Here is a 27698-nt window from a genome sequence, read left to right as displayed (position 1 = left end):
CTAACCCTCCCCTGGCGCAGCTTGAGACCATTCCCCCTTGTCCGATCATCTGTCATTAGGGAGAAGAGACCAACACTCACTTCTCCATACAGCGTCTTGATGTGATGCGATGCGATATGAGGGTCATGCAGCCTGAAGTGGCTGATATATTAGATATCAGGAAGAAATTCTTCACAGAGAGAGTGGTGAGGCACTGGAACAGGTTGCCCAGAGAAGCTGTGGATGCCCCATCCTTGGAAGTGTTCAAGGCCAGGCTGGATGAGGCTTGGAGCAACCTGGTCCAGTGGAAGGTGTCCCTGCCCATGGGATGGGGGGGTGAAACTAGATGATCTTTAAGGTCCCTTCCAGCCTAAACCATTCTATGATTCATTCATAACCTAGAATTTTCCCAGGAAATGTAACATCTGTTCCGGTTGTTCCAGAAAGTCTTGGCTTCAAGCCTTGTACTTCAGGTGGGTTGGGGGAAGCTTGGGATATGCAGTCCTGTGTTTGCTTCTACCATGTCAGAGATTGTAAGACTTATCTTCCACCAGAGGTGCAGTAGATTTTGTAGGGTTCGGGTTCTTTCCGACTGACAAGTAATTTCCATTGTTTCTATTAACACTCTATTCCATTGCTTGTTCAGGCAGGCCTCATGACTGTAAGATTATGCTTTCACCTTTTTCAGTTTTTTTAAAAATTGCCCAGTTTGGTGAAGTGTGGCTGAAGTTGTTGAGTGCCATTAATAGCTTTTAAGCATTAGCCTTTTTTCGTAACACATCCAGTGTCCCCTCGGGTAGTTGGCTGCATGAATAAGTGCTCAAATGAGAAAGATCAGTTGAGTTTTGAAGGGTTTTCTGTACCAGAAGCAAGAGAATAGGACAAAAGGCTGTTACCAGTACTTACCATTAGTGGCCACAAATAGTGTTTGTGCAACTTTTATGATTTGAGAAGACCTCTCAACCAATCAGCAGTACACTGGCTTTGCTTAGAACCTGGCTTTTAACAGACAAAATAGCTCCTCCTTCTTTTGAGGCATAATGGTAGTTCACTGAGCTTTAAGTGTTAGCCATAGAGGTTCTGCTATCCTCCTGACCTCCGAGTATTGTTCTGTGTAAATACCCAGGCTGATTCGTACAAAGGGTGTATTTAGCAAAGCCAGTAACTTCCTGCCACTGATACCATTGCCTTATTTTGGAACCACATCAGTCAATAATTGTTGCACAGACTGTTTCTAAAGAATCTGTTCTGTTCCAGAGACCCCTTTAGCAGTCCTTCCTACTGAGCGATCTTTACCTGTTGCACTTCAGGTAATTTCTAAAATGGTTGTTCTTACTGTGTTGCTAACACCTTGTGCAAGGTAAATAAGTCATTGCTTGGTGCCCACACCAAGATGTTCTTTCCCAGAGTTTTCCTAGTACTGTGAATGTTCTCCACTGTACGTCAGTGGTTCGTTTAGAATTGCCGCCAGAAGGCTGATACTCCACTGGTAACACCCAGTCTTCCTCTCATCTGGAAGAGAGCTATTGTGCAGTTCATTTGCCTGTTTAATCATTCCTAGGTCAGACCTCCTTTAGCCTTACTGTAGGAGATTTTTCCCTTCGGTACAGTTAGATGCACAAAAAGTGGATCCAAGTGAGTTTGAGCTTGGTCTCTGCTCTGACGTTAGCTCTCTCCTTTCCCACATGCCCTTTTCTCTGTCTTCATGTGGCAGCCCTACCACTTAGAGCTTGCTGATGTGCAGGTCTCGTCAGCTAAGTTCCTTATTTCTGCCTTTTCCAGGGGTGTTGAGATTTGCACACTAAATTCCACTGTTTATGGAGCAGCACCCTTATTTAATTAAAAGAGGGAATTGATAGAAAAAAATACTATAACTGGGAGTTGAAATAAAAATACCTTGTGTTGTGTTCTTTTAGTATATAAAACTTCTGAAGTTTAAAGCAATTGTATCTTACTCACACAGGTATGTTCCTTCTGGATGAGTGTTGTCATTCATAGTCTTGATTTATTTTCAACGTTTTTCTCAAATAGCACAAAAAAAATGTGTGTAAGGTTTACATACATACATGTAAAAATCTGATCTAAAAATTCCTTTTCCCAACTCAGTTACCGAAGGAAGAAGATAAGCATGTAGTAAATCTGAGAAAATAAATAACAAGGAACTACTTTGTTCACTAAGTTGGTGTGTTTTTTTCCCATTCAGATACCTCAAGAGGCATGTGCATCTCCCCAGTCTCAGTCTCTGCTGCAGTGAGTATAGTACATCACACAGGAATTCCGATCAGGCTTACTGTGATCAAACAATTCTGTTAGACCTCCATTGGTGTGTTATTTTATTCTCAGTGTTCTCTGTGTTCTGTTGTGAAGCAGTTTTATTGTTTGTTTAGTGAAGGTTCTGTATGCCAGAGGTAATTTTGTGTCCAAGTCAACTGTATCTGTATTTGGTTTTATTGATGATATTTCCTTTAATGGTATAAGGGCATACCTTATTTTACGTACTCTAAGTACGGAATGAAGTAATAAAAAATAGAAAGGGCCATTCTTTCACTCAGAGAATGGATGTAGCTCCACTTTGGAAATCTGAAAGTCTTAGTTGCTGCATGTGCTTTTAAAGAGAAGTGTGCCTCTAAAATAACTGCAGTTGTTTCCATAAATAATTTTAAGCACAAAACTGGGTAAATAAACTCTTAAGTACTGTAGAAATTTCCTTAAGCTGAGCAGATTACAATTCTTTCTGCATAACAACTTTTTCTATATTATCTCGTTCTAGGGGTTGGATAAACTGTTCACCACTTCCTGAAAATATTTCTGAGCCCAGTTTTTCACTAAATGCTGCAGTAGAGAGACACCAAAATAATTCCTTAGGTATGTTATATTTTGTACAAAAGTGAAAGTTGCTTTAGTTGTGGCAAAATCGTTTGAGAAGCTGAAGATGAGTATCAACGTAGGTTTATTTAGATTCTGACTATCATAGAATCACAGAATCATTGGATGGTTTGGGTTGGATGGGACCTTAAAGATCATCTAGTTCCACCGCCATGGGCAAGGACAGCTTCCACTAGACCAGGTTGCTCAAAGCCTTGAAAATAGCCAGGGATGGGACATCCACCACTTCTCTGGGCAGTGGTGGGAGACGTGGTCTTTAAAACAGTTGTTTAGTTTTCATAGTTGTCTTAAACTACAAGTTATGTTTTTGCAAGTGTTCTGTTAGGATTGTTTGAAGAAATAACTTTTTTCCCAAGCCAGTGGTGTATTTCCACCTTAAAATTATTTCACTGCTGTGGAATTTTCTGATAAAAGTTACAGGCCACATAGCACTCCCGTGCCATATGGATGTGTAACGTAAGCATGGATCTAACTGTCATTGAGGGTTCCTGTGCGCTTCTCCCTAACATATCCAAGAATCACAGACCCCTGTAAGGGATGAGAAACAAAAATGGTCATTCCCCAGCTCTGTCTGTTGCCTGCTGCTGCTTCAGTTATCGTTCTGTTCCTCTGTGCTCCCAGCAGTGTAGGACTGCCCCATCTGTTCTGCTGTCTCTGAGCTAATTGTTGCCAATCCGACATAAAACCATTCACTTTCTGATTAGGAAATTCCTGGGGAGTCACATGAATGTCAGAACACAGTGATGGGAGCAGGAGGGTGGAACCAGCCCTTTTCAGGGGCAGTAAATTGTTGGATTGTTTTAGCTGTGTTGTCTAATTGCATAGTAATTATAGCGGGCATGAGATAGGGCTCATCCTGTGGAATGGGCAGCAGTTCCATCTGCTGATAGTCTTTGGAAACACAGGCCTCCAAACCACGGTGAAGAAATGTAACAAAATAGTCCTAACTAGAAACGTTATTGTGAATTCCGCTTAGGGAACATGACTGTAGTAATTTTTAAGAATGTTGGAAACTTTAGCTTTAATTGGGAAGTGGGGCCATTTTATTAGAGATGGTGAGAACTTTCAGAAGTGGAATTCAGTGATAGTACAACTGAAATATTTGTTTACTCTCCTAAATATAGATATCGCATCGAATGGATTTCAGAAGCGTTCAGAAGAAAAGGTTAGTCTATTTTTACAGCTGAATGTATATAAAATATAATTTAATTAAATTAGCATTAGAGAATGGTTTACTAAAAAGACCTGGTTCTTCCATTTTAAAAAGCAGGCACATTGACGTTGAAACTGACATTGAGTATATTAGGTGAAAACCATTTAAGAGCTAACTTTTACTTTCTGCTTTCTGGGTAGGAACTGCAGTTATTAAGCTTGCAGGGTGCAAGGGTAGTATAACTGTGATGATGAAGTAGGAAAGACGTCACCATGACACAGAATCTGCAAGGGCTGTTATTTAAGCTAAAGTGGTGAAGCTTTTTAGCTTAAAACATGTTTCCCACCAATTAAAATTACAGGAGAGGCATTAGGAAGGTCTTTTGAGGAGGAACAGACTATCTGTATCTTTCTGTTTGGGAGTAATGAATTACTTATGGCCAAACATACATAGTACCAGTCTCTTGATATCATCTTACAACCACCCAATCCAGAAATATCTTGAGCAACAGTTGAAGGTTCTGCAACCACTGACATAAACATCCAAACATCCCATGGTCAAATGTTCCCTTGATTCCTCTCCACTTTACCTCCTCCCTTTTTTTCTTCTTGCACTCCCTCCATTCTTGATTTGCAGTCAGTGTAAGCCCAAGCAGCAGTGAAGGACCTGAGCAGATTCCTCTCCAGTTAGCAGGGGAAGTGCCAGCAGCAGTTCATGAAGGGGTTCTTGGCCTTTGCCTCTGTATGTCTGTCTGTCTGTTATCATCTGCAACCGCGATGTTACTTGTGTATGCTCAGCTACCTCTGCCTTCTTACCTCCTTCTGCTGCCCCTCTGAGGCACCATGCCCTCTTTGTGCTTTCTGATGCCTAGTCTCAGTTCATCCCTGACTTTGCTTTCAGGTCTATGTAAGCTGGACAGAGAAACTGCCACTGAAATTTGCTCTCTTGCTGTTTCTGCAGCAAAAAGTAACTGCTGTTACCAGCTCCTGTTGCAATGTCATGGACATTGTTTTGAGAATTTCCGCAGCACTAGTGACATCAGGGGTCCTAAAGAAATGAGAGGATCTTACTGGGTACATGTAGTGCTTGCTGCCATCTGCAGCTTCTTGGGAAGCTCTTACAGAGGATACCAGTTCCACTGTTTCTTAAGAGGTTAACTTGCAGGGGATACCAGTTCCAGTATTTCTTCTCTGACACTCCCGTGGGGAGCAATTTACAGCAATATGCAGTGCAATAATCTTCTGAAACAACCCGCTTAATGCACAGATCATAGCTTTATGACTGTTCCATCTAGTGCATAGATTTGTACCTATAAATAAAAAGTTAGAATTCTGTATAAATCAATTTTATTTTCCTATTTTTCAAGGAGCCTGATTAAGGTTAATGTTTGGGAAAAAACAGTACTTCCTAGAATTCACCAAAACCAAATTTGAGATCGGTATGGCAAATGGTTCATGCCTTGTAGCAAATACAATTGATTACATGGTCAAGTATCCCAACAAACGCAAAAAATTAAATCCCCATGGCTATTCCTTTTTTTTTTAGAGTATACAACTACGGATATACAAATATAATGCCAAGTTTATGAAATTAAACATTCTCATTGTGCAGAATTAGTTAAATAGAACAAAATCAAAATGCATTGAAACAAAGGTTATCTGTGATCAATAAATAGAATCTGGAGAATAAGCAGATTGAGAATATCCCCAGAGAGGATATTTTAGGAGCCTGGAGTAAAAAGGTTGGAAATACACACTGTGGTGAATTAAACTTTTTGCATGTTGGCTGATGCTGGCACTGACAAGATGTGAGTGCAGCAGGAAGACCTCTTGTGAGAACGTTGATTAAAGGATTGGTGCATCTGATTCTGTAAGGCCTTTGACATGGTCCCCCACAACATCCTTTTCTCTAAATTGGAAAGATACGGATTTGATGTATGAACTGTTGGGTGGATGAGGAATTGGTTGGATGCTCAATGGCACATTGTCCATATGGAGATCAGTGGTGAGTGGTGTCTCTTGGGATCTCTGCTGAGACCAGTACAGGTTAATATCTTCATCGATGATATAGTGGGATGGAGTGCACCCTCAGCAGGTTTGCAGGTGACACCAAGCTGGGTGGTGCAGTTGACATGCTGGAGGGGAGGGATGGGATGCCATCTAGAGGGACCTGGACAAGCTTGAGAAGTGGGCCCTTGTGAACCTCATGAGGTTCAACAGGGCCAAGTTCAAGGGCCTGCATATGGATCAGGGCAATCCCTGGTATCAGTAGAGGCTGGGGGATGAAGCGATTGAGAGCAGCCCTGCTGAGAAGGACTTTGGAATACTGATGGATGAAAAGATGGACGTGAGCTGTCAGTGCGTACTTGCAGCCCAGGAAATCAGCTGTATCCTGGACTGCATCAGAAGCAGCGTGGCCAGCAGGTTGAGAGAGATGATTCTCCCCCTCTACTTTACTCCGGTGAGACCCCACCTGGAGTGCTGCATCCAGCTCTGGGAACCCCAGCACAGGAAGATATGGACCTGTTGGCAGTCCAGAGGCGGGTCACAAAGATCATCAGAGGCCTGGATCACATCTCCTGTGAGGACAGGCTGAGAGAGTTGGGGTTGTTCAGTCTGGAGGAGGGAATGCTCCGGTGAGACTTTATTGCAGCCTTTCAGTACTTAAAGGGGGCTATGGGACAAACTTTTTAGCAGGGCCTGTTGCAACAGGACAAAGGGTATTGCTTTTAAACTAAAAGAAGGTAGATTCATACTACATGTAAGAAATATATTTTTTATAATGAGGGTGATGAAACTCTGGAACAGGTTGCCCAGCAAGGGTGTAGATAGCCCATCCCTGGAAATGTTCAAGGTCAGGCTGGACAGTGCTCTGAGCAACCTGATGTAGTTGAAGTGTACCTGCTCACTGCAGGGGAGTTGAACTAGGTGACCTTTGAAGGTCCATTCCAACTCTAACTATTTTGTGATTCTATGATCTTTCGTGTGAGGACAGGCTGAGAAAGCTAGGACTGTTCAACCTTGAACCTGGAGAAGAGAAGGCTCAGGGGGATCTTACCAATATGTATGAACACCTGACAGGAAGGAATGAAGATGAGGGAACCCAACTTCTCAGTAGTGCTCACTGATAGAACAAGAGGCAATGGACGCAAATTAAAAAAAAAAATCCCATCTGAACACAAAAACACACTTTTGAACTGTGAGCGTTGTCAGACACTGAAACAGGTTCCCCAGAGCTGTTGTACATTCTACACCTGTGGAGATACCCAGAACTTGAGTGGACATGGTCTTGGGCAACTTGCTGCAGCTGACAGCTTGCTTGAGCAGCCAGCCAGGTCAGAGTAGATGATCTCAAGACGTCCCTTCCAACCTCAACTGTTCTGTGATTCTCTGTGCATCTCTTATGTCCTAGTGTATTGCAGTAATCTTCAGCTCAGTGTTCTCTCAAAAGCTGGTAATGTTGATCCTTCTGAAGCCTTAACTCTTTTATAGGGCTTCTCTTACATGTATGTATTGAAAGGCTGAACTTCTCTGCAGTTGTTTGGCTCAAAGCTTGCAGGTACAGGAATACTCCACCCTCATTATTTATGCTTCAGTATTTGTCCAGTTTTATCTTGTAACATTTGCAAGACACAGTCTGTGACACCAAATAGCCACTGATTTCTCAATAACTTTTTCATTGTTTTCAAACACATGGAAAAAAAAAATCCTGGCAAGTCAAGATGCACCAAGGTGATGTGAATGCAGTGCCACGTGCTGGAACTGACAGGCCAGATTTAAGCTTGCTCATGTAGTCTACGGGGAGAGGTAGACACCTAAGGCTTGGCTAAGCCTGGCTTGCTCACTGGCCTTGGGCACGGTGAGTTTATTAACACACGTTTTTTCTATACACGGTCAGGTAGGTCGGTTTATTAGATGAGACCTCTGCTTGACTCCCCTGTCCACCTGCTTCCTCTGGTGTGAGGTTCTGAATCAGCTGAGGCTGCATTTGACTGTGGCCATGCTCGGCTGTCACCCAGTGTGTGCTTGCTGGGTAAGATGGGGAGACAAGAGATTCTGGGCTGATAATAGAAGGTCAGCAGGATTTGTGCCTGGGTTAAGGAGCATCTTGATTGGATTTGTACTGGGAATAATTTTGACATGAATATAATGGAGTTTAAAACAAGGCTTTTGAAATCTCACAGATACCTTGAGATGGTTGGCATTCCAACCCCCAAAAGAGTTAACAGCCTTATGCCAAAGATCTTTTTCTCTTTGGCATTCTTACATAGGACCCCCTTTTTAAAAAGCGTTGCTTGAAGCATAGCTTTTCTGGTGAAGAATGGACCTGAGCCTGCATTTACCACGATGTTGGTATTTTACTTCTGAACTACTGACTGAGGAGGAATCCTGCTCCTCCTTTGAGTAAAAGGTGTGTGTATTCAGACAGTATTTACCAGACTGGGGTCCACGGGAGAGAGAACTCCCTGGTTTGGCTCAGTTCCCAGCTGGCTCAACCTTGCCCCTTCAGCAGCTCCTCTGTTCCTTTTCAACAGAAGATACAGAGACTATAGGCACTGGGGCTTTAAGTGTCTTTATGGGTAAGTGGCAGCTGAGGATGAGTTTTAGGGAGGGAAAGTTTTGGCTTTTATTATGTTCTGCAGATTTTAATTACATGTAGAACAAGTACCACAGAAATGAATGCTAAAGAAATTCAGGCACCTCTAGTTGGATGGGTGTTTTGTGAACACCAGTCACATTTCAATGTTGGATTTTGGTTGTCGCTTGGGTTTTTAGGATCTTGCAAAATTAATCATTTATGCCTGTGTGATGCTTCTCCATTAATATAAACGGAATTTTCACCTGCCCTTCAGCAAATGCACCAAGCCTTTTTCTTAGGAGATTTGTAATATGCATACATGTTGTTTATACCACAGTTCTTCAAGTAGAGAAAGTTATGCTAGTGGGGTTTTTTTCCCCAACTGTTTAAAGTCTGCACAAGTTAGAGAAGTGGTCTAGAAAGAAACTGTGATTCAATGCAGCAAAGTAAAAGGTCGTATTTTAAAAGGAACACTTAGCTGCACAGGTAGAAGATAGGAACCAGCAGGCTGGGGAATAATTTCTTAACAGGGTCAGGGATCTATAATAGCTTACAAACTGAATGTGAGTCAGTGCCATCGGAGCTCTGCCCTTTCTGTCTTATTGTGTGTGAGCTTTGTCAAAATTGTGTTACCAGTGGTTAAAGGGTTCTTGCACTGCCCAGTATTGCCACTTGCCGGCAGCAAGAGTCTAAAAACGTATTGAAAGAGATTCTCTTAAGATCCAGTATTACTAAGCAACAGCACTATGATAGGCAAATGTTATATAGAAAAAGTATTTTAGGTCTGCTGAAGCATCTGATTTTTCTCCTGCACAAGCATTTGAAACAGAAATAGGAAGAAAATGAAAAAGCTATTAATTGGTAATAAAAATGGGTGCAACTGTTGCAAGCACCTCAAAGTGATTAGGAAAAGCCCCAGTAGTAGTGTTACTTTTTCCAAGAACAATTACAATTTTGTGATTCTCTACTCAGTGTGGAAACTCAAACGTGCAGATTCTATAAAGGTTTAAAACTGAAGGAGGTTCAAAACCACCTGTGGTTTTTGAACAGGCTGCTCCATTCCTGTGTGGGATCCATATAAAGACATAATCAAACCTCATATGTTGTGTATGTCTAACTATGGGGTTTTTTACTATTTTGATTGTATTCACTGTCATTATCTCTGGGTGACAGAAATTTTAATGCCTTTCTTTTATAGCCCTTTAACACCCTCAGGTCATTGGCAAAGGTGCAATATCTTTGACTTTATAACAGATTTAGTCTCTCTTACTCTTGATCTTCTCTGCTAGGAAATTCAACAGCTGAAGTGCCCTACTTTTGAAACTGAGACCTCAATCTAACTCTTGTCAAGAAATTATATGAGTTTTTAGGGAAGTCTTGAAGTTTATGCAAAAATTTCCAATTAAAAACATATATATATGGATGACTTCTAAAGTGAATATAAATTACGTGCTTTTTAGAAAGAGTTGTCCCATTCCTTTTTGTAAACTTTTTTTTTTTAATGTTTAGATTTCACAGAAATTAGGTATTATAGACCTCTCTCCAGAAATAAGTCTCTGTCAGATGTCCTTCTGGAGGATATAATAACAAACACCACAGGATATATTTCTGCATGTTTTAGATGATTTCCAGAGAACCCACATGACCATTATTGACACAGAAAACAGAGTAAAATAACATTCCCATAATAATGATACACATCTTTCACTGACATCCGCAGGGAAGATTTTCATGGTAACATTCATTGAACAGAATATAGAGACTGGTGAAGTTGAAATCAGTGATTTGTTGAGATTCCTCACTGATTCCGAAAGTTTGAAAATTGTAAACCTGACAATTTAGAGTGTCAGGGTCATGCCTTTTCCATTGATCTGTCAGCAGATGAGAGCAGTGATGCTGTGTCAGTACAGTTTGTGACAGCTCTGAATGCCTTGTCAGGATCTGTAGTACAACCTGTCACTCCTGTAGTGCCAGATGAGACACAACACCAAAGGAGAACAGTTAAATTCAGAACACAGTATTCCCCAGCTAGATGATGACTGTACACAAATAACAAACATGATTGAGCCTCAACTTGCTATAATTCAGGTGTAAGAAATAAAATCCTTAACAGGATCTAACTTGCAGGGGACAGCAAATAAGCAAGTATATACACGGTTTAATTAGTATTTGAAAAGTTGTTATAATAAAATATTTTATGGAATAGCCAAATTGCTTGGAGATGTGAATCTTAGTAAAGAATAAACTGGCATCGATAATTTACATGCTTAGTACATGTCAATTGTTTTTGTTTTAAAAGTCCAGTAGTATTTTTATGTTTTGATATATCCGTGTTATGAAAACAGCTGAGCTTGCTAGGAAGGGAAATCCAGGTAAAGTTAATTCAGTGACTGATGTGGTGTTGTGGTTTAGCCTTGGCTGGCAATAAAAATACCATGTAACCACTTGCATACTTCCCCCCCTCCTCCTCCAGCGGAGGGGGAGAATTGGAGGGAAATGACAAGGAAGCTCATAAAATTGAGATAAGAACTATTTACTAATTGAATATAAATGAATAACATATATATAAATACATAACAATACTACTACTAATAAGTAATTAAAATACTAGAAGATAAAACGTATGATATAGTTGCTCACCACCTGCCAACTGATGCACAACTAGGTCCTGAGTAGTGAGAGTCAGAGCCAGAGAGCCTGAGACCCACAGCCTGAGGGTGATCGCAGCAGAGTCTGAGCAACAGAACTCTGTTCTCTCCACAGTGTTATGTCCTGTGCTGTAGACGTGGTCATTTGGATTCTTCAATAGAAATGCAAAAATCTGGAGAAGATTGTGAAGGGAAAGAAATGCTATATTCTTCCTGTTTAGGTTATAATTTTTATGGAAAGAGAAGGACACATTGGAGATGTTTGTTTATGCTACAGAGTGTAGTAGACATCCCTTGCAAACCTGTAATCAGGTTCTCTGCTGTCTTTGAATAATCTGGAGCTGTGAATCAATGATCAGACACATATAACTAGCTATTTAAGGTGGTTTTACCTCCATTTTGCTTACCCACAATGGCATAAGGCATCCAAAGCTATGTTAATTCCATCTTCTGCTGGTAATATTATATGAATACTATCTCACTATCTTGTATCTCAGTACACAGTAAAATGTGCCACAAAGGTAGCTGATTTCAAGGTGCCAAAAGATCTCTAGGCTAATTGTCTCATAACCATAGCAACTTACCAAAGCTCCTTCAGTGAAGTGATTTCTGAGATTTGTACCTGTGTGAAGCTTAATGTGTAGATTTACTCAATATTGCAGTTAAGATTGTTGGAGCAGGGTCCTGTGGGAATGGGGATCTATAACCTCTTGTCAATTAATAATTGATTTTAGCTTTTTTTGTGCCTTCTTCTGATATCCTTGAAGGCAGAAAGTAGGGAGGCAATTTAATGAGGGAAAAATCCCAGTTAATCTTTTGGCAGCTCTTGAATTCTAACAGTATATTGTTCACTTCAATGTTTTTTTAATTTTTGTTTCTTCAGAGTATCCTTGTTATAGTGAAACAAGTACCCCCAAGAAGAGTGACTGTACTGTCCTGTAGATGCAATCAGGATGCTGGATAGCCGATTTATTTTAATACATGGTCTCTTGTAAAGCAAATGGCCTTTTTTTTCTCTTTGAAATGTTTCTTTCTTCTCTAACCTCCTCCGACAGCAGATATGGTGCCATGGAAAGTACTGCACTGATAGTTTTGTCAACTGAAATATTTGGTTTTCCCTGACTGCCACATCTCTTCACCTGCAGAGACCACTTGTAGCAATGCAGTTTTCCTGTTCAATAGCCTCTGTGCTGAATATGTCAATTAAAAAAATTAATCAGCAAATTCTCCATTTCCATCTGTGTCCCAAGAAAGGACTAACAAGTTCTCCCACATCCCTGTGAAAGAATTTGTATGCATGTGTGTTGAGGGTGTGTCCTAAGAGCTTTCAGTATTACTCAGGTGTGTAATAAGCTGATGAGTACCCAGGTTTCAGTAGCTTGAATAATAAGCAGCACATCACACTCACTTGAGTAAAACAAGTGAATAATCTCAAGTAACTCAAATTATCTGCCATGTGATGACCTATCTTTAGGGTGGGTTTCTGTCCCTTACTGTTAGAAGTAAGCCTCTGGCATACACCAATCATTTAGGTTCCCTTTGCACAATTTAGGACCAGGTGAATCACCATAATCTCTAAAAAGAGCTCTTCCTCTCCACCAGTGGTAGGAGTAATGGGGATGCCTAGTGTTGTCTAGTTGCCTGGCTTTTAGTAGCCTGGAGGTAAGTGAACCGTATCTGTAGCAGCTGTTGTTCAGGGGTGTTACATCTTTAGAAATAACTTAGCTGGGAGTTACTGAACCTCAGATGAAACATGGTTCTTGATCTTAGGCACATTTCTAGGCTTGTGCAAGAGTGAGGTTAAGATTGGCTAGCTTAACACATTTTAAACATCACATGCTCGTGTCCATAGGAAGCTGAAATGAATATGTTAAGTCATTTCATATTTCCAACCAAAGAGCTTCCAGGTAGTAACAACTCCTGTTCACCATCAGCCAGCCTGTATTTATTATTTAAGTTGTGATTCTGAGTATCCTAATGCCCTTGGCTAATTCTGCTAGGGGCACATGATGTGACATACTACTTTAGGAGTGCCTCTCCTATGGCAACCTCTGTCTCTCCTATCTGTAGAATTCCAGTTATTCACTTAAGCAACCCCTGCACTGTCTGTGAGCACGCATAATTTACAAGACAGTGTTCTTGGAGCTCTTTATATACACAGCCCTTGTTTTAACTGCATGCTTACTAGTTGTTTGTAATACTTCTTTTTTGTCACAGCTTGTGGGTGATCAGCAGGGAGAGAAAGAAGTAATTTCAGATTGCTGGGATGCCATCTCTAGTGAAACCTCACTGCATAGAGCTGTTTCTCATCAAGATACAGACCTTGTACATAGCATAATAAAAGCTGGTGGAAACGCAGATGTTCAGGATTATGCTGGTAAGACGCAATTGTATTAAACTACTGTTTTCAAAACAAGTCTCTACCTATAACTAATAAAAGTGCCTATTTTGAGTTTGTGCAGTGGACAAGACTGTAGATTTGTGACTAGTCAGTAGATTATTACATTTTTGTTGGTTTAACTTCATAGGTGTCCATGAGAAAACATAGACCTATGTGTAAAAGTATGTTAAAAGAGAAAATTCTGTGGAAAAAGTAAGCACTTAACAATTATAAAGTGATGCAATTAAGTTTACTTAACCTTAATTCAACCATCCTGTGGATGCTTGCCACAAAAGCGTCCCGTAATTAAATAATCCATGTAATGTTGTTTTTTGGGGGTTTTTTTAATCCATTTCAGTGGCCAATTTGAGATTTAGATTTTCCAGTTTAATTTTTCAGGGACTGTTTTTGCCCCTCTCATCTTAAATGAAGCTGTAGCTTCATAATTTAGCAATGCTTTAGTTTTGTAGATTTGTAAGTACTTGGTATTTTGCATTTTTACTTCATCTGGGGCACAAAAAAAGCAAATAGTCACCAGCTGTGAATGTTTTGATTGAAGCAATTCACCTTATTCAGCTTCATGTGTGATAACCTGTGTCAGATACTCTGTGCCACACCCTAAATCATCAATTGGTGTTGTCAGATGCAAGACTGTTGTTCATTATTCTGCAGTTCCTTGTTTCATCCATTAGGCTTTGATAAACTTCCAAAACAAAATTGAAAATGGTTTCACAGACAGCTGGATCATTTGGTAGAAAACTTTTATTAATTCTTAGAGCATTTCCATCCTGTTGTGGGGCTAGGATTTCACAACTGTTCTGTGGGAACAACAAAGGTGTGTTCTGCAGATAAAGGCTCTTGCATAATGCAGGCATATGACAGACCAAAATTAAGGTGGAAATTCTCTGTCTTCTGGAATACACTGAGAGATAGACTGTGTCAGCAGCAATTTTCAGACTTTTCCAGCACAGGAGTCTGACATTTGAGCTAACACAGTGACACGAAACGTGTGTTAACTTGTGCTGGAGGTAGATGAGAAAATATTTTATTGGTGGGTTTCAAAGCCACCTGCTGACAACAGAGAAACAGCGATAGTGTGGGTTCAGCTGCGGCATCGGTGGGCAGGTGTCCACTGCTTCCTCTTTCTGCCTTTGCATGTTTTGCCAGGCCACTGTGACTTCATCCCCCAGACTCTGGCTGCTATTTTTTGGTGCAAAAGAAGCACAAATGCACAAAATGTGTTTGAGTTGACCTTCTTGAAGAGATGATAGGCTGACCTGGTTATAATTCTTTGATTTTAATGAAGGAGGTGTAATCAGAAAGAAGTAAAGTTGCCAGACCTGTGTCACTTTGAAATGTGCTTTTGTCTTACTTTCTTTAGGTATCATTGTTCTGATGGTTATATTCTGCCTCTATGCCTTTTCTCTTCCTTTAAAGCTCTCCACCAGTGACCACCTGTATCTTAGCCCAGTATTTTTCCTTCTTCCTGTGCGTCAGTGTTCTGCTTCCAGTATCTTACTGAGTTTTTGGGTTCTTTTCCTCTTATTTCCCGGACATCAGCATATAAGATATGGACAGGATGTGGGAGAGATCCTGTCTGGGCTCTCAGTTTGAGTCTCGATTCACAGTGCCTTGAGGGAGCTGAAAAACAGTTGCCATGAAGCTTGTGTTTCTTCTTGGTCTGGAGCATCCACAGGATCCTTGGAGAATCATGTTGCTAAACTCTAGTGTTTATCAATTGAAGGTCCAATTTATCAGAGGCTTAGCAGTTTATTAGATAAAGGGAGAAATAGGTACCTTCTGCCAAGTGAACCTTTTTTATCCCCCACCTAACAGGTTTCAAGCTTTTGCTCCAGAATATGGAGTTTAAAAGTTTCTTAAGGAAATAGGCTCTCTGCCGACTTGTATCAATGATAATGTTAAAAAACATTCATCTTGAAGCACTGTCGACATTAGGCAATGTAGTTAAAACTTAGCTGAGTTTCAAGCATTCAGGAACAAAGTGTAATAGCACAAAATTTTGGGACAACCTGATGCAACATCCTGTGCCCATAATAAACCCAATTCTGTAGAAAGACAGAACATATTGGGTTAGGTGATGTATAAGAGAGCCTTGAGAGTTTCTCTTTCCAATGAAATTATGTTAATTTTGCTTAATGAGAGCAGAACAGTCTTAATAAGGCTAATTCACATTTTAAATCACATGTTTAGTATGTGAATTAGGCCGAGACAACCTTATGATAATGGGAGCTGGTTAAATAGTATGGGTGTCCATCAAAATGATCTTCTGGAGGGAATGCTGGTTTGAGAGCTGGAAGATGGGAAGATCATCTTGTCTTTTTCCCCTACTTTCCTTTTTTCTGACAAAAACCTGTCACATAACGAATGTTTAAGGAGCTCATGCAAGGCTATGCTAAACCCGGTTCAAAGATTGACATTCCATCTTTTATTTTTCCTCAACACTTCCTTCATGGAGCATAATTACTCTGTGGGTCATGAAGCTTATATCTTGGTTTATTCCATATAGCTGGTAATGGATATGGAATTTCAGTAAGGATTTTTCATTGCTTTCTTTGGAAGCTTGAACCATTCTTGGATAGTCTTAAAAAAACTTCTTGTTTTGTAATAAAGACTCTAGACCTTGTTTTTTTGTCCCTTCTTTCTTACTTAGTCTTGGCTATGTAAGTAAGAAAGTGCCACGAAAAATTGTCATGTTCTTAAGATAGAATACACATATTATTTGAGGAGAAATTACTAAGGATGTGAGCAGGATAATTTTTATTCTTTTCTTTCATAACAGAACTATCAAATCTAAAAACTAATATTGTTACAGCAGCACCTGGTTCTTCCGTAAGTGCAATTTTTGACAAAAGAATGATATCTCTCAACCCTTGTGACTTTTTCATAAGTATTTCTTCATCCAGCTTATTGTAAAATGCATCAGTTTTTACCTTTTCAGTATACTCTCTAAAATATTTATCAAATAAACAACCCAAAACTAGCATAAATTTTTTTAAATTTATTTCACCCAAACTATGAAATACAGGTTTTTCTTTTTTGTAGGCTGGTCTGCACTACATACTGCAAGTCCAGAAGGCATTTATGGGATAGCAAATGAGCTATTGAAGGCAGGAGCTGATGTCAATGCTAGAGCAGATGAACAAATAACACCGTTGCAAGATGCAGTTAAAGAAGGCCATTATGAGGTATATTCCAAATTGAACACAAGTTGTGGTTAGGAATAGAAATAATTGTTGTTGGGTCCAGAAGGTCACATAATCTTTTTACTTGTGACTGGTCTTTTCAGATTATGGGTAAATTCAGTCCTTGCAAGTATTTTCTGCCCAATTTCTGTTCAAACCACTCCATTCCATTCCAAGCAGAAATTAATTGTTTTTCTAACTGTTTGGGACAATGGCTGAAATACTGAGGAATGGATTGCTATTGTTTAATACCACTTGTTTTCCTTCTTTTATAATCAGAATAATTTGACTGCAGAATAGTTTGTGACCTAAGTAGTCTTCTGGAGTTTTAATGACTTTTTTCTTCATGATTTAGTAAACATGCATGTATGTTGTGCAGCCGCAGCTGCATTTGTGTATTAACACGTAGCATGGAGAGTTAATGAAGACATGGCTTCATATTTTATGTGGTCTTAACAGAAAGTCAGCATGAATTAATTCCAGTTTTTGTTGCCAAATGCTGTGGTTTCGTAAGCCTGTGTCTAAACTGTGTATCTTCCTTAAGTCTGACAGTTGCCTCCACCCATCTGTTTGTGCATATTTCTAGGGTGGCCCAGATTTATGTAGGAGTTCTGCTTGGCCCTTTTACCTGCTTGCTGTTTCTTTGCAAAGAGGACGGCTGGACTCGTTAACAATTTTCTCTGAGACTCAAGAGCCCCAGGCTTGGTTTTTGACTTGTGGATCACAGACTCTTGTGGGTTTGTGAAGTATTTCTGAGTTCTCTGAAAGTTCCTAAGACGCCATGTCCCTGGTTATGCCTGAAGGACTCTTTATCTTCACAAGTAATACCTAGGCATCAGTAACTTGAACAATACTGGAAGAACACTGATCTTAGTTAGGTCACATGGGGCATACCAACATCGTTGAGCACAGGGCTGCGTTAGAGTGATATGAACTGGTATATCCCCAGGAAATGGTGCTACACAGTGGCGCTGTACTTACTCAGGAATAGTATAGTTTTACCACTGCAGTGGCCTGTCAGACTCAATTTTTTTTATGCTTCTGACTAGCAACAAAATAGTGATAGTGATTCAGTAATATGACTTCTGGTAACATGGTATTTGGAGCTGTTTCTTTCAAAGCTACCTTCTCTGTGTGAAGTTGTTGTTGTAGACAGGAAACACAGATTTTGAATGGTTTGTGCTGTTCTGCACCCGCAACATGGCAAAATTAATTTCTTATTTCTGGAAAATACTAAGTATATGAAAGACGTTCTAATAGTGCAGTTAAAGGGGAGAGCTTACAAGTGTGAGGTGTAGCTAAAGATCTCACTAAGGAAGAAGAGTTTTCAACATTACTTGTTGAAAAAAAATATCCATAGATTTTGGATGACTCGTGAAGCCTCACAATGTTTTTGCTGTGGATAGAACTCTTTTTTTATTTACTCTGTTGTTAGAGATTGAATGAATTGCTAAAACTTCACTGGTAATTTTCTCAGTAGCAATCTAGTTAGAAGTAATGAGGGACTTAAAACGCATGGGTGAAGGATGTGAGTCAAGCTCAGTCTGAAATAACACATGCTGAAGTAGGAAAGGCAGAGCTAGAAGTAAAACCACACCAGTGCTGGAGTAAGATTGCAGGGTTACCCACAGAAAGGAAATAATCAGATTGTAAATTTCCCCATGTCTTAAGAAAGTATTCTGAAATGGTGGATGAAACATTTTGCTGAGGTGATTTCTTGAATAACAACAGAATCAGACTTTACATTTGTACAGAAATCATAATGTTGGTCAGACCATCTGAATGTTGTACATCTGAAATAGCTGTCAAAGCTTTCCTTGGCAGCCACAGGAGTCACAATAAACACACCTCCCACACAATTTATTTTCTCCTAAAGTAGATATCCTAAGTAGATAAGCTGACTCATCCCCTCAAATCACCTGTTATTTACCACCAATCAAAACCTATGATGGGGATTAATCCTACCTATATTTTCAGAGACTTTGGCTTAATGGTATCAGGTTAATACCTAGAAAGAATTCATTAAAGTGAAAATAATAAGACTATAGGATAATGATGCATCTAGGGAAATGCTTGGGGTATATTAACTAGAATTGAGAGGGATTGTTTGTCATAGGCCTTAGATTTGGTTTTAGTGGCTCATGTTGTTGTGTATGAGAGAGAATCTTGTATGAGGAAGGAGTATGGAAAATACTGTCAGAAAAGAAGCAATACGAAAAACTTACTTTTCTAGGTGGCACAGTTATTACTTCGGCATGGAGCTGATCCTTTATCAAAAAATGAGATGAGAAGGTGTGCATTAGAAGAAGCTTCTGACCCATCTACGAGTAAACTGCTTGAAAGCTATGTAAGGAAATCCAGAAGAGATTCAGTATCAGGTAGGAGAGAATTATTCTGACATTTCTTTAGCACTAAATGGAGAAATTCAGAACATCTGTTGCACTGTATTTCTTTAATTGCTGCTAGTAATTTCATGGGCTTCAGTGTCTGATGCCTGAGTACCAGTGAGCACTCCTTACCCGTCACAGTTGCTGTACATTGGCAAAGAATTAAAAAATAACAATGTCCAGCTTTTTCTTGTGCTGGAGCTACCTTTAAATCTGAAATGAAGATGTGAAGCATAGCAGTTGTTGCCCTCTAAATATAAGATGGGGTATGGCTGGACTTGCTGATGGTTGAAGTATGGTTTAGAGCTAAGGATAAAATTTTGTTTTGAACTGGCATAGAGGCTGAATTTTGAAGGACCCATAAAATAAAAAATGGAGGATCTAGGATTAGATCTGGATCTTAGGGGTTGCCAAGCTTTAACTGCTTATCCTTAACTGCTAGTGTTAGGGCTGGGACAAAGGTAATATTATTGTAGCTAGGGGATCTTCAAGGGGCTGGTAGGTGAACATTTTGGCTAAGGTGAGAGTTGGATCTTGTACAGTCTTAGGAACTGTGTTGAAAAGAAGGTTCAGAAGAAGCTGCTTGTTCATGGGCAGGTACAAAGAAGTGCCACAAGATAAGCCTTGATTATAGTTAGAATTAGGATTATTGGACACCAATGGGTCAGTGTGGGCTGTGGCATGTTTAAGTCTGGAAGGAGGCCCCAGCCCTCACACTATTACTCATTATTGCTTTTTCATGTGGGTGGTTATGAAGCAGCAACATGTAGTCCAAGAGCAGTCAAGAGACTTCAGGGCCTTGGGGCAGTAGGTAAGGCTATCTGGTGCATAGGTATTTTTTTCCTCTATCCTTGCAGTTGCAGGCAGCAACATTGGAAGAAACAGATGGACCCAGTCTATTAATGCATGGCTTCGTGGCTGGTGACACCATCACGGTTTTGGGTTTTTTCGATAATGGAATGGTCTACACAGTACCAGGCCTGCTGGTGTTGGATGGGATTCATCTTTCTCAAAGAGGGAAGAAGGTCTTTCTTCATGAGCTACCAGAGCTTATTGACAGAGCTTTAAACTAGACTTGAAGGGAGAGGAGGTGTGATATCAGACTTGCCAGTGGCAAGTTATGGGATGGCACGCTAAAGTTAGAGACAGAGTGCTAGCGAAGGCACTCAGCCTGTTGCTCTGAGACATGCTGACTACACTGGAGCGCGCTTGAAATCTCATGGAGATGAGCCAGGGGCTCCTGAGGAGCCAATAGTGAAACACCAGTGAAATACCTCAAGGGTATGTTCCTCTAAAGAGGTGACACAGCCAAGGGCCCAGCTGAAGGGCCTCTGCACCAGTGCATACGGCATGGGCAATAAACAGGAGGAGTTGGAAGCCACCATGCTGCTAGAAAGCAATGGCCTAGTTGCCATTACTGAAACGTGGTGGGACAAATCCCATGACTGGAGTGTGCCTGTCGATGGCTACAGGCTGTTCAGAAGGGACAGGTAAGGAAAGAGGGATGCCCTCTACAGCCCTACCTACCTCCAGCATGTGATACTGGAGCTGGTGGTCACCAATGCAATCGAGCTAATTGGTGACATCAAGATTGGAGGCAGCTGGGGCTGGTGGAACTGGTGGAGTTTGCAGTCCTGAGGGATATGGGTCAGGCAAAGAGTAAAGTCAGGACACTGAATTTTAGGAAAGAAAACTTCCGGATGTTCAATGAGAACAAGAAATGAGGGATGTAAGGCAAGAGACCAGCATGGCTGAGTTGAGACCTGTTGATCAAATTAAAGGGCAAGAAGGAAATACACAGGCAGTGGAAGCAGGAACAGGTATCCTGGGAAGAGTACTTGGACGTTGCCTTGTTGCGTAGGGTTGGAGTCAGGATGGCCAAGGTGCGAATGGAGCTGAACTTGGCAAGGGATGCAATGAATAGGAAGAAGGACTTCTGCAGGTATGTCAGCCAGAAAAAGGAGGTTGAAGAAAGCGTGGCCCTCATGTTGAGCAAGCCTGGCAAACTGGTGACAAAAGGTGAGGAGAAGGCAGAGGTACTCCACAACTGTTTTGTTTCAGTATTCACTGGCAGCCTCTCTTTCCAAACCTCTGGGGTGGATGGACCGCAAGCAGGGACTTGGGGAGCAAAGTCCCTCCCACTGTAAGAGAAAAGGTGGTTTATGACCATCTGAGGAACCTGAACACACATAAGTCTTTGGGACCTGAAGAGGTGCATCCTAGAATCCTGAGGGAATTGACTGACGTACTTGCCAAGTCACTCTCCTTGATATTTGAACAGTCACGGCAGTCAGGTGAAGTCCCTGGTAACTGGAAAAAGGGAAAGATTGCACTTATTTTTTGAAAGGGTGGAAAGGAGGACCCTGGGAACTGCCTGTCAGCATGACCCCTGTGCCCAGAAAGATCATGGAGCAGATCCTCCTGGAAGCTGTGCTAAGGCACATGGAGGACAGGGAGGTGATTTGAGACAGCCAGCGTGGCTTCACCAAGGCCAGGTCTTGCCTGACCAACCTACTGGCCTTCTGTGATGGAGTGACTTCATCAGTGGACAAGGGAAGAGCTACTGATGTCATCAATCTGGGCTTCTGTAAGGCCACTGACATGGTCCCCCGAAACATCCTTCCCTGTAAATTGGAGAGATGAAGATTTCATGGGTGGACTGTTCAGTGGGTGAGGAACTGGTTGGATGGCCATATCCAGAGGGTAGTGGTCAATGACTCAATGTCCAGATGGATGTTGGTCACAAGTGGTTTCAATACTTAAAGGGGGCTTATAAGAAAGATGGGGACATACTTTTTTAGCAGGGCCTGTTGCAATGGGACAGAGGGTTTTAAACTACAAGAGAGTAGATTTAGACTAGATATAAGGAAGAAAAATTTTTTAATCTCAGAGTGGTGAAACTCTGGAACAGGTTGCCCAGAGATGTGGTAGATGCTGCTTTCCTGGAAAGGTTTGTCAGTTTGGATAGGGCTCTAAGCAACCTGGTCTAGTTGAAGACATTCCTGCACGTGGCAGGGGGGTTGGACTAGGTGACTTTTAAAGGTCCCTTCTGACCCAAACCATTCTGTGATTCTGTTATTCTGTAAATTGAGACTCAGGGCAGTAGGAGTAGGCAGGAATTACTGACTTCAGATGTGAGTGAAACCAACGTTACAGCTGCTATAGGAGATTGGCCTGACAGGGACTCTGCATTTCAGAGCTCCCATTATTAGAGGTTAGGGCTGAAGCCACCAAAGATCGTCTAGATATTCTGAGCCTTAAAAAGATTGGTAGGCTAAAAAATGTTCAAAATTATGGCTTGGATTAGGATTTGGCTTAATCAGTGCTTAATAGCTTGGCCATTGGGCTTAATGTAAGACTAAAACTGGCAGGATCCAGTAGACTGAGAGTGATCCTAGGGCGAGGGTTAGCATCTGGTATGCAAGACTACCTGAGGTGGCAGAGGAAAACTTGCCATGCTGTGAATTGCCTCTTAAATAAATTCAAGGGTGGTTCCAGCATGGGTTGTTGGGTAAGTCTTAGGGCTGGGGTTGGGGTTCATGTTGCTGTAGAAAATGACAAAAGATGATGAGCTAGATTTTTTTTTTCAATATGGTATGGCTAGTCTCAGTTTAAGAACACATTGGCCAGAAGTAAATGTATATAGTTGCATGGATTAAATAAGTATATTAATATGTAGAGTAAGATCTTGGCAGCTGATACACTCTTTTTATGCCATTTTTGTCAGCACAGAGTGTAGCTGGAAAGCTAAAGCCACCCACCAGCAAGGCTCTCAATTGGTCCTGGTGAATATCCCTGACTATTTTTACATCAACGACTTGGCTTTAGCTATTCCATCCCCTTCCCTGTCCAAATACGCTGTACAGGGTAAAATGTAATTTAGGGTATTATCCCACCATCTCTGGCTTCAGCAAAACCACTTGGGGATCAGGGAAGCCTGTTTGAAGTTAGTGAAATGTAGTAGTTACTCTGCATTTCAAAAATAATTGCTCAGATCACTAATGTTAAAAAAAATTTGGAAGCATACTTCACTCTCACCTGTCTGGTTTTGTACAAGACACCCTCTGCAACTAATACCAGATGAGATCCTAATACATGTTTTGTGTATCTTAATATGGTTTAGATGCTAATAGAACCCTTATGGCTTGATAATTTTTCTGGATAGCTAGGTGTGGTAAGTACTGTTCCACACAAGATTATGGACATAGATGCTATATATGCCAAGTAAAGAATTATGATCTCTTTTCAATTCTGGTTTCTTTTTGTCTTTCATTTTCATTTCAGGTGGAGATGGTTCAAAGAATATGTTACATAGTCTAAGTGTAGAGGATACAAACCTGCATCAGGTACATCTTTACACAGAATCCTGATATTAAATTGATGCTGAACTGTTAAGGACTTGCTAGGAGTCTTCAGTAAACTGAAGTAGATGTCTGTTTCTGAAATGTGTTTCAAACCCAGCACATAGTGTACTAGGTATGCTTCATACCCATCAGTGGCTGCAACAGACTGGTATTCAATGTCATGACGATTCTCTGGCAAGCAGTTGCTGATCCTTACTGGTACTTGGAATAAGCTGCAGCCTCCTGAAGATGCAAGACAGCAGCAATCAGGTGCCTCTCAAAAACAGTGGTTGTTGCTGAGTTTTTTGCAGGTGCTGCAGATGTTATTTAGAGCCAGAATGGTACATCACTGCCTCTTTGTACTTGCAGAAACCTGACTGAAACTGCAAGGTGTTCCCTAGCTTGTAGCAGTAGGATAGCTGCTTCTTGCCTCTGTGTAGTAGGTTGTGTTGGGTTGCGATCAGAAAGGGTTAGGGAGCACTGGTTTGCACGGTTATGCTGTGAGACCAGAGTAAGATGTGAGAGCTAGTGCCTCACGTGAAGACAAGACACCACGATTCCTCACCGGGGTCATTGTCTGCATATAGCACAACAGCTTTTGGCATTAAAAGCTGTACTCTGGCCCTCTACTTTTCTTCCTTTGAAGAATGCTAACTGGCAATATTTGAAACATAATGCAGTGTGCACAGACACTTTATTCTTGCTTCCTTAAGTTTCATGTGGTTATGATAACTGTCCTTATTCGTCACAATAGTGTAGTCTACAGTGTTCTTAGAAATGTTATGCTGGAACAGCATCCATGGTGTATAATCTTGGATTACACTTTAAAACACGAGTTGATTGATGAAGTAGAAGGTATTGTGAACATTTAATTAGGAAAACCTGTTACTGTGGTGGTGTAACTGATGATTTCAGTATTTGTGTGAGTTGTTGCGGTGTTTGTGTTCTGGTTCTATATACAGATACAAAGTAATCAGCAGGATAATTCTAGTTAGTCATTGGCCTTCGGAGTAATTTTGTTTTGAGGTTGCCATGAGTAATTGTGCTTCTTTTGGCTGAGTTATTATCCTTTATAATTTCCTAGAATAACTGCAGTCAGGTTTGCCAGAAATGTGAAACTGTAGCTCTGGTATATAACCATGTGAGGAATGTAGTTTTAATTCTTTAAAGACAGAGTATTAACTCAAAACCAGATCAATTTTCATAAATAAATAAAGGTGTGAAGCACTTCAGTAATATTTATCATTGGATTTCACCCATTAATTTTTTCACTTTTATACACATACTTCTTAGTCCCTTAATTTCTTTGACCTGCTGTCTTAAAAAGCTACACAGGCAGGGGAAATCAGTTGATTTTATAATAGCAGTTTTCTTTTATTATATAATAAAAAATAAATCAGAAAATGAAATTAAGTATACGGCCTGTTTTATAGAGAGAATTAAATGCAGATGGCAGAGTTCAGCATGATCATACTAAGGCATCAAAGCAACTTTTCCTACAGATGAGCAAAGGAGAAAAACAAATTTGGTGAAATACACAAAAAATATCTCGAACTGCTGATTTAACAGAACTTGATTCTCAGTCAATACTTACTTATTTTGACTTCCTCTCACAATATATCTGTTTTAAAGTTACAACAGGAAGTCAAGAGTTATGAGAGAGATCAACATAGTGTCAAGCAGAGTCACAGGAGTAGTTTCAGTGACAGGAATGCGAATACCTTCAGAATGAATACTTTCTTTGCAAAACTTGACAAATCAAATTAAATCTGAAAATAGTAGAAACAAAATTAGTGGAGAGGCTCTAAGTTTAAAACTCTCTTTGCCTTTGTTTGAACAGATTTCATTACAGGCACATGGCTCAGAACCAGCCTATGCAAATCTTACAGATTCAGAGAGCATGGAGATACTGCAACAGACCATTGTAAATCAGGTGCAAAACACATACACTAATATATCTGAAGATGGAACCAGCTGCACTGAACAGATACTTCAAGCAAACACAGAAACACTGTTAGCACATGAGCTTTTAGCAGCTACTAATGGAGAAAGTGTTTCTGGAAGTCCTTACAATTCTACCAGTGGTGTACTAAGCACCACTGAACAAAAGGCTTCACAACCAGAGAAAGGAGGGAGGACCCTGCTTCACTCAGAAGAAAGTGTTGAAGGATGTCATATTGAAACTGAAAATGCTAGTAATTTAGAGATGGAGCCTATAACTTTACAACTCCGTGAAAAGGACACGCTTCAAATTGTGGAAAATATGCATAAAGAAACCTCCCAGAAAATAGGTGCCACATTTTGTTTGAAAATAATTAATTTATGAGTTTGCTGTAAACATTCTGTGTATGCCATAGACACTCTTAAATTTTTCTGTTAAACCAACAGATGAAGAAGTTGTTGCTGGAGTAAGTGGAACAGAAGGCACTGAAAAAAATGGGGAGGAAGGAAATGCAAAGACCAACATGGTTTCACAGTTTCCTGAAGCAGAAGATGTCCAAGCTAAAAGAGTCAGATTAGACCCTCGGAAGGCAAGCCGAATGGCAGCCTCATATTCCAGCAGGAGCAAAACCAAGCTTTTATCAAGACAATTGCAATTCAGTCAAGCATCAGAACAGCAAACATCCAAGAAATCAGGTGAAAATTTAATATTTTGTAAAAATGGTGAGGTTTTTCCCAGACATAGCTGAAGAAGGCTTTTTGTAATACACGAGAGAAAGTTTGGAAAAATACATTTAGCTTGTTGAGCAAATACTCTGGTGAGTTCCAAATACCTGAAATATTTCCAGAACTGCTGTACTCATTTTTACGGAGTGCACATACTTACTCTGTTTCGTTTATGTTACATTCATCAGTTTTTCAGCATTGTGGTTGAGGGGATGCAGGATCATAACTGCGAGCTTAAAAGAACATTAAATTGATCCTTAGTTAACTGTATTGCATAACTGGTAGTTTAAAATAACATTAACTGGTCGTTAGTTAACTGTTTTGCATATCACAGATCAATGAAGAAAACCTGGCTCTCCATATATTTCCACTTATATTTTATAGGCTACATCCTCATTAGGCTTGAATAGGTGCAGCTTTTCATCTTGAGTGTGGGAGACGTGAAATAATTCCTAACTATTATTCATATTTTTCTGCTGACATTTTTTCTTCAAACTGTTCTTTATTTATAATTGTTTCCAGCTCTGTGAAACTTTCCCTTTCAAGCAGCTACTGTGTAAATGTATGCTTTGTATATACATACATAGGAAAAGGTGGGTTTTGTATGTGTAGGTTTATAGAAGTATGTGTGCATGCATGTGTGTTTGTGTGTGAATATAACATTTGATGTATTTTTTTATAAGTGTGTGCAACAAAAAATTTTAGTTTCTTCCTTGGGCTGCAGTTATGTTAGAAATGAATCTAACATTAAGTAGATCGTATATATTTTGAAAATCAATGGATTTCAAATCAAGGCTGAGAGAGTTGGGCTTGTTCAGCCTGGAGAAGAGAAGGCTCCAGGAAGACCTTATAGCACCTTCCAGTACCTGAAGGGGCCTACAAGGAAGCTGGGAGGGGACTTTTTACAAGGGCCTGTAGTGACAGGACAACGGATAATGGGTTTAAATTGAAAGTGGGGAGGTTTAGATTAGTGTCAGGAGGAAGTTCTTCCTGGAGAGGGTGGTGAAGCACTGGAACAGGTTGCCCAGAGAAGCTGTGGAAGTGGAATCCCTGGAAGGGTTCAAGGCCAGGCTGGATGAGGCTTTGAGCAACCTGGTCTAGTGGAAGGTGTCCCTGCCCCTGGCAGGGGGGTTGGAACTAGATGATCTTTAAGGTCCCTTCCACCCCACACCATTCAGTGATTCTATGATTCATGCTCCTACATCCATTAAATGCTTTTAAAACCAGTGTACGTAACAGTATGTACTCTTAAAATGATACGTATAACAAATACACCTGCCCACCAGTATATACGCAAACAGTATGGACAGATACATCTGCACACATACTATCAACATACTGATCTGCCTACCTCTTCGTGTTGTTTACTTAGTATCCTCCTTCTCCCTGGACATTGTCTGGATGCTCACTAGTCTTACAAGTTGAGTTAAGGAGTCATCAGCCAGTCTCTGCAATGTCCCGTAACACAAGACAA

General features: G+C 40.5%; 1 protein-coding gene across 1 annotated transcript in view; it reads left to right on the top strand.

Moving 5' to 3' along the window:
* Nucleotides 1-10186: 10186 nt before the first annotated feature.
* ANKRD31 (ankyrin repeat domain 31) overlaps nucleotides 10187-27698 on the top strand; it is a gene marked incomplete at its 5' end in the record, with an annotated part of 48122 nt that continues 30610 nt past the window's right edge. Inside the window, 10 exon segments of the mRNA XM_010148027.1 lie at nucleotides 10187-10409; nucleotides 10478-10577; nucleotides 10579-10741; nucleotides 13462-13621; nucleotides 16688-16830; nucleotides 19061-19205; nucleotides 23499-23560; nucleotides 25398-25848; nucleotides 25946-26194; nucleotides 27511-27524. Of these exon segments, the coding sequence (XP_010146329.1) occupies nucleotides 10187-10409; nucleotides 10478-10577; nucleotides 10579-10741; nucleotides 13462-13621; nucleotides 16688-16830; nucleotides 19061-19205; nucleotides 23499-23560; nucleotides 25398-25848; nucleotides 25946-26194; nucleotides 27511-27524 (1710 nt within the window).

This window comes from Eurypyga helias, unplaced genomic scaffold, assembly GCF_000690775.1.
Source record: "Eurypyga helias isolate BGI_N326 unplaced genomic scaffold, ASM69077v1 scaffold3833, whole genome shotgun sequence".
Classification (NCBI taxonomy): Eukaryota; Metazoa; Chordata; class Aves; order Eurypygiformes; family Eurypygidae; genus Eurypyga; species Eurypyga helias.
The sequence above is the reverse complement of the archived record's forward strand: the minus strand, read 5'-3'. Positions and strand labels throughout refer to the sequence as shown.